At 37.7% G+C, this 10,037-nt stretch overlaps 1 protein-coding gene across 2 annotated transcripts in view; it reads right to left on the bottom strand.

Annotated features, from left to right (window-relative positions):
* Positions 1-207: 207 nt before the first annotated feature.
* Positions 208-10,037, bottom strand: part of HCN1 (hyperpolarization activated cyclic nucleotide gated potassium channel 1) — a 1,641,266-nt gene continuing 1,631,436 nt past the window's right edge. The window contains exon 8 of one of the 2 annotated variants that reach the window (XM_044077699.1): positions 208-4,419. In XM_044077699.1, coding sequence (XP_043933634.1) covers positions 3,614-4,419 — 806 coding nt within the window. In that variant the 3' untranslated portion in view covers positions 208-3,613. The remainder of the gene's footprint in view (positions 4,420-10,037) is intronic. The other variant, XR_006365568.1, reaches the window with a different exon arrangement.

The raw sequence follows: 10,037 nt of genomic DNA, 5'->3' as shown, positions 1-10,037 counted from the left end.
ATGGGCAAACAAAGGCACGAAATTAGGTACAGAGTTTAAATGTTGCTCTTATAAACTTAAAAAGTTCCTAGAATCCTAAGTTTTACATTCGCACACATTTTTTGAAGGAAATGAAATATGAAAGCCAAATCCCTGTCATTATTTTGTGACTTTATTCCTTAGTGATTTGCCAGAAAACCAAAACTTTTATAAGGAACAGACCAAAGCCATCAGGCAAGAATCTGGATATTCTGCAAAAATCTTAACAGTTGAGAGGTATTATACAGGGTGTCCTATAACAAGCTATAAACTGATAGTTGGCCCTGTTTAGTGAGATTTTGAACTCTTTTGGGGTCTTTTAGGAATCTGGCTAGAGGTGATACAGTACCTAATACATATGGAGATGCCACCACAGTTGTCAGTAAGTCTTAAATAATAGTAGATGCAGTACCCAGGAATGGAGGAAGTACTTTCTGAACATTTAAACTAAGGTTCACTATTTATGCAGACATGAATGTGTTCCAAATGCAGGAGAACCTCAAGGTTGGGCATTTTGCTGTTGGAATTTCTGTCATTGAGCAAAGGCACCTTAATGGGATCCTGTTTTCGATTTGAAGAGTGTCATGGGAATCACAGGAAATAATTTTACTTAAATGTGTGATGTCACTGCCCAGAACTTATAGTAATGGAAAAGCAGTATGTGTAACATAAAACCTGAACTTAAGGACACACCCTAGAAGTTCTGTGCACAGTGGGGGAGTGCCACAAAGAAAGCTTCACATCTCAGACTATAGGGGTGTTCCAGGCTTATGAATAAAGTTAAATCTGTGGGAACAGTTTCATCTCTGCAAGTGTCCTATGCCAGTATGTTTGCCAAAATGGCCTAAGGCACAACACCCAGCAGTTCCCATTAAAGATACACACAGTCCCAAAGTATGTATTTGTGCCTTAGCAAAATAATGCACTTGCACAGCATGCAATCACATTACTTATGCATGCCACATTACTACAAAGATTTGTGACTGCAAAGCAGCCATGAAATGACAGCCTCTAAAGGAAGCATATGAAGGGTATGTTGGAACAGCATACACAATAACGACATGGGTTTTTAGAGGACATTCGACTCCAAATAACTTGTGGAAGATATTTATGTATATACAGATGAGGACTCAACATAAGATAAAGGCACAGGGGAGGGACCAGGATGAGGGATAAAACAGAGAATGCTAGCCCGAACATAATATTTCTTGAAGGAGAACTGTGGCATTAAGAACATATATTGCAGGGGAACAGAATGGATGGATATACAACTAAAATATGAAAATAAATAAATAAATATTTCAAACACTGGCAGAGCAGTCTGACATGGGGACATATGCACTCAGCTACTTCATGTCATTAAGTCAAAAGTATGCTGTTGTATACTGATACAGCACAATAAAGAAAACTAACCCACACACATTCATGTTGAATTTTAAATGTGTTATATATTCTATACCAGCATCACATGTTGAGAGAACAATTGGATTCTAGTGGTGTGGTATGAGGTTTGACGGACGGAGGGGCTTTTTTCCTAATGGAAACTGAGTCATGGTACAAATATTCTAATAATGGTTACACCAAATGATAGCTGCTCTATAGACCAAAGTATACACCCATTATTTTGCCATTAGTATTAGGGATGTGGACCATCTATGAGAGCTAGTACCTTTATTTATTTTTGTTTTTTTTATTCCATGTAAGGATTCAGCAAGACTTTTGTTAATATTACTACCATATTTCTTCTGATCATATGCTGAGAGAGCCATCTTAAGACAAGCATAAATTATTTTGAAATCCAGCACCTTGGTTATAAAACTGGAATTGTGGTGTCCTTCATTTGGAAGAATTAAGGTTGAGCATTGTCATTTATTACAGTTCCTGGTAAAAAACAGCTGAAGTTTAAATGTAGCTACAATACTGATCTGTTGTCATTTCTCACTTTCCCGGAACTTTCTGGTATTTTTATCAAGAATTATATCAATGCTTAAAATGTATTCTTATTAAAATATGAATATGACTACAATTTAAGCACAAATGATTGTTCAAAGTTTTCTTCTTGAAGAAAGCAACTGGCAATTCCATGTAGAGGACAAATAAAGAAATAAAGTCAACCATACATACAAACAGCAACTAACACATTAAATCACATTATGCTTTAACCCCCTTTGCCTTGTCATTTTTTACATTTTAGAAACATTTACTTTAAAAATTAACAAATATCAGCTTAAGGGTCATACCTGACATTGCATGCTTTATCTTAAACTGCCTTTTAAGTTATCTTATAAATGTAACATATTTGATTTTCCATGAAAGACTTTACACTACAATAATTTTTGAACCGCATATACTGGCAGTTACAATCCTAAAACAGTAATATAGAAACAAGAGAAATTATTTAACCTTAATACAGCATGATTTGCCTGTTTTTCTCAGTCTAACACTTCTTAACACACTGATGAGTAATTTTAAGGATGCATGATGGAACTATGTTATATAAATTTGTGCAAACTGGAAACCAGGTTATTTATTATGACAATGCCAAAAAAAAAAGTAGCTGTGGCCATGAATAAATGTTTTCCCTTTTCATCTGTGGGAGAAATTAACTTCTAACCCCCACCCCCCGAACCTTTCAAAATAGAAAGCATCTGCAAGAAATAGCAATTTTACTGTTATGGCATATGGCAAACTAATCTGCTTAAATATTCTGCATTAAGGTTTAATAATTTCTTATTTTGCTTTGAAATGAAAAGATGAAACTGCATTCTGTAAAAAATAACGCATGGCCAAGATGAGAATAAACAACACAGCAACAGGTAAAAGCTAATTTTAGGTCAAGAACGTTATTTACAGCAAACACTATCTTGTCTTTATTAAGTGAATATTATATTGCATTGTACTGATGTCCGAGGATGATGTAAGTACAAAAATAAAATAAATTGCATAACATCTTTTAAGAGATATAATTTAATGGTATTAGAGCTAAGCAGCAAACCAATAATATTTCTTTTAGAAACATACTGAATCTTTGTCCTAACTGAAAAAAGCAGCAGCACGTCATGTTTATTTTCATTTCGACAGTCGAAATCATGAAATATCTGCAAAACTACAGAACACACATTAGTGGTTAAATGCAATGCTACTATTTACCATCTGTGGATAGAAGAACTCATGAATTATGATGATTTATGTTAAATAAGTGATCAGTTAAAAGGACTTCAAAGCCCATTCCCTTTTATATTGTGTACATCATAATGTGATAATGAGTTACTGGCTTTTATAAATGATTATATAAATGCCTTTTTGAGAAAAAAATGGGTTCATATCATCAGAGATTAAAAACATTTAACCAAGACCAAAATAATCAGATTTTTGAGTGTAAAGTAAGAAAAGGAAGACATGTATCTCTGAAAGTCAAAAAAATTTGGTTTGAATTCATCATATTGATATTCATTTACATTCTTTTACTGTGTCTGTAATATTAAACACACTACAAACACTTTTAAGGGCATTTAAGTGGGAGATATGCACAGTTGTATGCATGAATCCTCAGTTACTTAAGCATTGTCTTTACACTGTACAGAGACCATGGGGATCATAAGTTAGAAGCAAACCGTGGTTTTTCCTCAGCCTCCGTGCTTAAGACTGCTGCAGAATCCCTATGAGTCAGTGGTGGTCCTCTGACTGGAGGAATTGCTCCTGATGACATTTGTCGAAAAAGGGATACTCTTTGTGGAACAGTGCCTCGTATTCCAGACTGTATGCCAGAAGCCTGAGCACTAGAAGAAGGTTGTGGTGCTGCTGTTACTAGCTCACCAGCAGAGGGATGCGGTCTAGTCATTGCTGAAGAAATATCATGGGGTAAGGAAGGCTGAGAAGCAGAAAGAGGCCTCACTTCCCTGCTCAAGTTACTGTTAGGCAAAGCTTGTGTGCTTTTGTGGACCTCACTTTTCTGAGATGAACTGGGCATTTGCTGCTGTTGCTGCTGCTGAATTAGAGATAACTGGGAGGCTGTTGGAGAACCATACTGAAAAGTTCGTGCAGTCAGTGGACTCTGTACTGGTGGGCTGCACACAGCTGTAGTATAAGAACATGGTGAAAGTATAACAGCTTGCTGTGGTGTCTGAGGGCTTGGGGTTTGAGACTGCAGGTTTCCATGAGATAGGCTGGATACAGAATAAACTGGTGGAGATTGCATTATGATCTTTGAAGAGCAGACAGCAACAGAAGCTGTCCCATAATTCAATGCTGGGGAATGCTGAAAACTTGTAGTAGCAACCACATGGACCATCTCTCTGTCTTGTTTTACCATCTTTTTCAAGATTTCATTTTCTTGATTATTGAAAATACCAGAGTTGAGGTCCTTCTGGAATCTCTGTAGAAGTATTGAGTTCTTTTTGCCTGCATAGAAAAACATTCAAAGGTTACATATCATTGATAGTACATCAGAATAAACTGTTAAATGTTAATTTCTATAATTAGCATAAAATAAAATTCTCCACCATCTTGACAACAAACATAAACAATTGTGTCGCAATATACAATATAAAATCTTAATAGAAATGTGTAGAGTTATCATATTAGAGTGATATTTAAATTAAATAATTAAGGGATCCATGAAATGAATAATAAAAAGTATCACGTTTTACTAGAAATTGCCTTATTTTGATACTTTTTTGCGAGGAATCTTTGCAATTTGAATTTTGATGAATTCTTCAAACTGATCTGTCAGGCTAATATCATGAAAGGGAGCATGCAATGGTGCTACAAGAGAAACACCCTCACCAGTGTGATAATAACATTCCTGAAATACCACCACTCTGCACTGTAACACTGCATTATCAGTACAACAGTTATCACTACCATAACGTTTGTGTTGCCAGAGTGCTGTTAACATGTCCCCACATCCTTCCCCACCGAAAGCTGAACATATTCTGCCTCACCCTTTCTCTTTACCTTTTTCATTAGCTCCAATGTGCACAAGCTGATAGTCAAATTTTGGTCATGTGTGTCAAATACAGGGCTTTATCCCTATACCAAGCAGAGTTGCCTTACTTTAGACAGTCAAGGTAATATAGGCCAAATAAAGTTTGTTGTAAAATGTTAAAATCTAAACATTATGGAAATGAAACAAAGATGCTCTTCACAGCTGAGATTTCTGCTGGCTGATTGATTTTGTTGGATTTTGACTAAAAAGACATACATGTTAAAGACTACACTAAATAATGCAAGTAAAATACAAGCCTTTTCTATTTTCCTACATTTGACTAGAGGATTAATATATTGCAATACACTTGTGACAACAAGAATTTATGTTTACCTATTTGCCTGATTTAAAGACAAGAAAAGAGAACGAAGCAAGATTTTGTAGAAGCATTAACGAAAGTGTGAACAATCAGCCTTCTGGTATTCATCAGGAAAATACAAAGAAGACCCTATTAATTTTGAAAAGTTATCTCAAACTCCACATGTGATTGTTATAGATTTATATTTTCTTTTGAAGGGGTATACAAACTATACTTAAATATTTCCTCCAGCATACTTTATTGAGTTGACTTTTCCATAGTTCATTCTGGTTTGCCTTCAGTTCTCCATTAGTGTATCTACTTTATTATTTCTGGGCTCTTTGTATTTTTCTTTTCTTTTTTACATTGATCTTTGCAATCCTGCATCTGCATGAGATAATTTGTGCATATTCTTCATACATATTTTAGGTATCCACACTCCTCTGCTGACATCTGGCCTTTTAATCTCCAATAAGCCCATTTGCTCCCCTTTTGTGGGATCAGTGAAATCCTGTCATATAAGTTAAAACTGGTGGGCCTCTTCCTTTTCAGGAAACAGCACCTTCCATAATCCTTCTAAATGATATCACACCCTACTTTTCAAGGAGGGAATCAGGAAAAGAGGCTTCATGGATAAAGCTGGGGAACAGGTATATTATTAGGCATGTCAGCAAATGGAGACGTCCTGAATGAAGAAGAGTCTATGCATGATGTCATGCACATCACTTTGCATGGCAATACACCTGTTCAGCTTCTTCTGCTATTGAACAATCAGTAGTGTGCTTTATATTCAGGGACAGACTTACCTACCTGTATCAGGATGTGGCCAGTGACAATCAGAAACTGTTACAGGCAACCCCCCCTCCAACCTGTTTGTTCCTCCAGCACTTAAGCTGCTATTCAAAGTCAAGTTATCTACGTCACACCAAAGGCTCCATCTATCTATAAAATGAAGGCAAGGCATCGTCTTCATACATTGAATATACTGTTTACTTTTTCTCAGACACAATGGCTCTCCAAATTCTTGGGAAAATGAGCAGAAGGGTGGAGTTCTTGGCTGACTGACATACAAGCATAAATCCTGGGCATGAAGATTTCAGCACCACAGCTTCAAAATGATAATTCTTTTGTGCTACTTGCTCTTTGACAAAAGGATGTATACAGCACCAGTGCTTCAAATGACAGATGCATAGCATGGCTGCATCATGGATAGATACTTGCATTTTGAAATAGAGTTTGCCGCTTTAATTGGTAGAGTCATGGTCTTTAAATATCCTAACCAGGTATCTCTAACACTCTTCAGTTATTAAGTATACATACTACAAGAAAATTCAAATACAATGCACTTTTCTCTCCTTACTTTTCTTGCAACTGGTTGACCTGCCATGTCACTGTTGGGAAGCATGCTGTATTCAGCATGGATTAAAAGACAAGAAACATGAAAATATAGAAACAGTCAAAGAAAAAATATGTCTAAAGTAAGCTGCACAGATGTCTAATATCTATCAAGCTCATTAAACGTCGTTCTAAATTCCTGAGAAATATATGTTTCTATTGTTGCTAATTTTAAAAACTTTTATTTTTCTCCAAATAGTACCATTTACCAGTGTATTTTTCTACTTTTGAGAGTGCATGCAAGGATAAGCAGCTATCCCATAGCAATCCAAAAAAGGCTTGAATACTTGATATCTTGGAGCAGCAGAATACCATCACAACAGTTACAACCTCTACAGAGGTAACCAGTGAGGTGTTCTGGTGCTTATCATTGCAAATCCTGCATTATTAGATTACTGGATTACAACTGGAAAACAGAGTTAAATTACAAGACTGACCTTCAAACTTAGAACCACTCTAGTAGTAATCATGGCCAGCCCACTTCACTTAACCTGTGTGTGTCATGAGACCCGTGCTCAATAACTTTAAACAGCAGGAGAAATCAGTGAGAATTGGAGAATTTATTACATATTCTACTCATAACTGCAGTAAAGTCTGCAACATCACCATGTACTACTGAGAGGCTGCTGCAGGGAAAGGTGAGGAAAATTGGTGAACAGTGCATGCCACCCAGAGCTTCTTTGTGATCATACATATGAAGTATCAGCAATTAGGAGAGTCATGTAGAATCTTTAAGTGGCCATTATACTGATGTTCTCATCTTTATTTTGACAAAATGAAAGGGTAGAAATGGGTAGAAACAAGGAAAAAGTGTAAGCAATCTGAGAGTAGGACACAAGGTGACACCCCTAAGGAATGAGTAGGATGGAGGTGGGGAAGGTGAAGTAAAATATTTTTGTTGGTCAGGGTAGGTAGCGTGTGCACACAAACAAACAAACACAGAAGACAGATTGACAGTGGACATGTTAGCACAGTGAGGGCGGAGGAGCACAATGGAGAAGGAGACATCAGACAAACAGAGGGTAGACAATGGGGTTTGGGGGGATTGGACAGCAAACAAACATGGGCAAAGACACCAAAGGGAGTGCAACACCATGATGGGGATAGGGTGGGATTGCAAAACTGAATGCCTGCTGCTCCAAACACAGTAGGAGCTTAAACAGCCCTCTGGATTCCCACATCACTGGGTACTGGGTCAGATGGAAGAGCCATTACGGGGAAGGGAAGCAACTTAATGAGTGTCTGGAAGAGGATCTCCAGATGACAGTCAAACAATATCCACACAATTTTTGTCAGCTGCAGGTGAGGTACAAAGGTGTCGCACCCACTGCCACTGCTACCAATGGAGACAACAGTCCTTATCCCAGTTGCATGGCCTGCTGGTGTGTACCCAGCCAACGTTTGAAGAAGGGAGGTGACACTGACAGGTTGATCCGAAGATGGGGTGAATGGCGATGCATTATGTGGGGTGCCGATAGCCCTTTCTGGAGCAATGGGTATAGACAAGATGTTGCCTCATATAATTGCAAAATAAGTGTAGACAAAATAAAAAAAATAAGCATATAATACAAAGGATAGTGAGAAGGAGGGTGGAGGAGAGAGAAATACAGATGCAATAAAAACAATGCAGCTTATACATAAGTTTTCTTCTTATAGTGCTATAGGTACTTTATAGGTACTTTACTCAAAACTACAACAAACAGCCACACCAAATAACCAATGATGGCAAATTACACAACTGGGGGAGAACTGAACCCACATATATCCGCACATGTAATGTAATCTGAAAAACATTTCTGAAATGTGTTTACACTGAAGCTTGCATTTTCACTCTCAGTAAGAGCATCAAACAGTCATATTTCTTCCTTTGAACTATGAAACACAGCACGGATTTTGCAGAAGTGAACAAAGCTTGTACTGGCAGAGTACAGGTATAAGATGTCAAGAGATTCACAAGTCTTCCTGCAACATAGATACCTGTTCACAAGTTGTCACTATTTAAACCTGTGCTGTATGAGGCAGGTGTAGTCAAACTGGTTCTGTGTAAGGCACTCTATCCTCCTCCTGTGCAGCTGTGCTACTGCTTTTGTGCCACTAGATAGAGAGGAATAGGAGTGTGTAAGGTATGTGGATGACACACATCAGCTGTATGCACTTGTAGGTAAGACATGTTACTTACAGCACACCTGTAGAGCTGCAGCTTTAAACTCGTACTCCCACTGACCAATGAGGCCAGGAAGGCATTGCTGCATGTCACTATAGTGATGGCAATGTTGTTTTCTAGTACATAAAATGCCTATCACACCTGTTACAGCATTTGCTACAGCATTCTAGACCTTCATTTTATATTGGAATGTTCAAACCACTCCTGCAACTGCCACTGGCTGTGGTCATGGTAGTAAAAAAAAATGTTTCCTCCATGCACTGACACATAGCCCTGAAAGGCGTCCAACTTTAGAAGCCATGGTTTTGTTCTTTTAATAGACAGGGAAATATGGCTGGTACTGCATAGCTAAAACATACTCCAGTATGACAACTGCTGTGTAACATTGGGTAACTCATATGCACAATTTGCAATTGCATAGTCAAATATATGCACCATGTTCCAATTACTGAACATCAGACTATAAGGTATGAAGCATGGCAGTCTGCAGCCTTTACTTAAATGTCATGAATAGAGCAAGAAATATGGTGATAATGTTTCCATTAGGTAATATGTGGAATTACATATCCCCCCCAGGAGACATAGGGTGAGCTTCACATGCACAGCACTCCCCATAGGTGCTTAGGTGTGCACAAGACACTGTGTAAAATTGAATGGGAAATTTGCGCAGTAAGTGTGATATGCAAATTGAGTAATCAGAGAGAGTAATTAGTTGAAACCTCATTTGCATAATCATCACACAGACACATGAATGAGTAAGATATAAGCTTGAGGGAAGGCAATGAGCTTCATCATGTTATGGAATAAATTGCAGAGTTACAAGATGTAATGCATCCACTGGTGACTTTACCAGCTGATTGCTTAAAGGTGCTAAATCTCTGCTTCAATAAGGTAAGTGCAACTTTTTCAGCTTCACATTTCCTAGTACAGCTTCAGTTAGCTGTTGTGTTACTTAACTACATAATGAAGTAGCTCTGACATTACTTTTATGTTGTTGATCGGGGAAGGGACAGCGGTACTAAAAGGCTAAGGCAATCGTGTTAAAGGATTATTAAGCCTTATGGACACACACCCAACAGCATGTACTCAGAATACATGTGAAAACATTCAGGCCTGCCTGGTAGAGGATTTTGCCTGTTGGATAGCTGCTAACTGTAGCATATGTGCAAGTCTTT

Source organism: Protopterus annectens, chromosome 1.part1 (assembly GCF_019279795.1).
Source record: "Protopterus annectens isolate FY-2018-M chromosome 1.part1, PAN1.0, whole genome shotgun sequence".
NCBI lineage: Eukaryota > Metazoa > Chordata > Ceratodontiformes > Protopteridae > Protopterus > Protopterus annectens.
The sequence above is the reverse complement of the archived record's forward strand: the minus strand, read 5'-3'. Positions and strand labels throughout refer to the sequence as shown.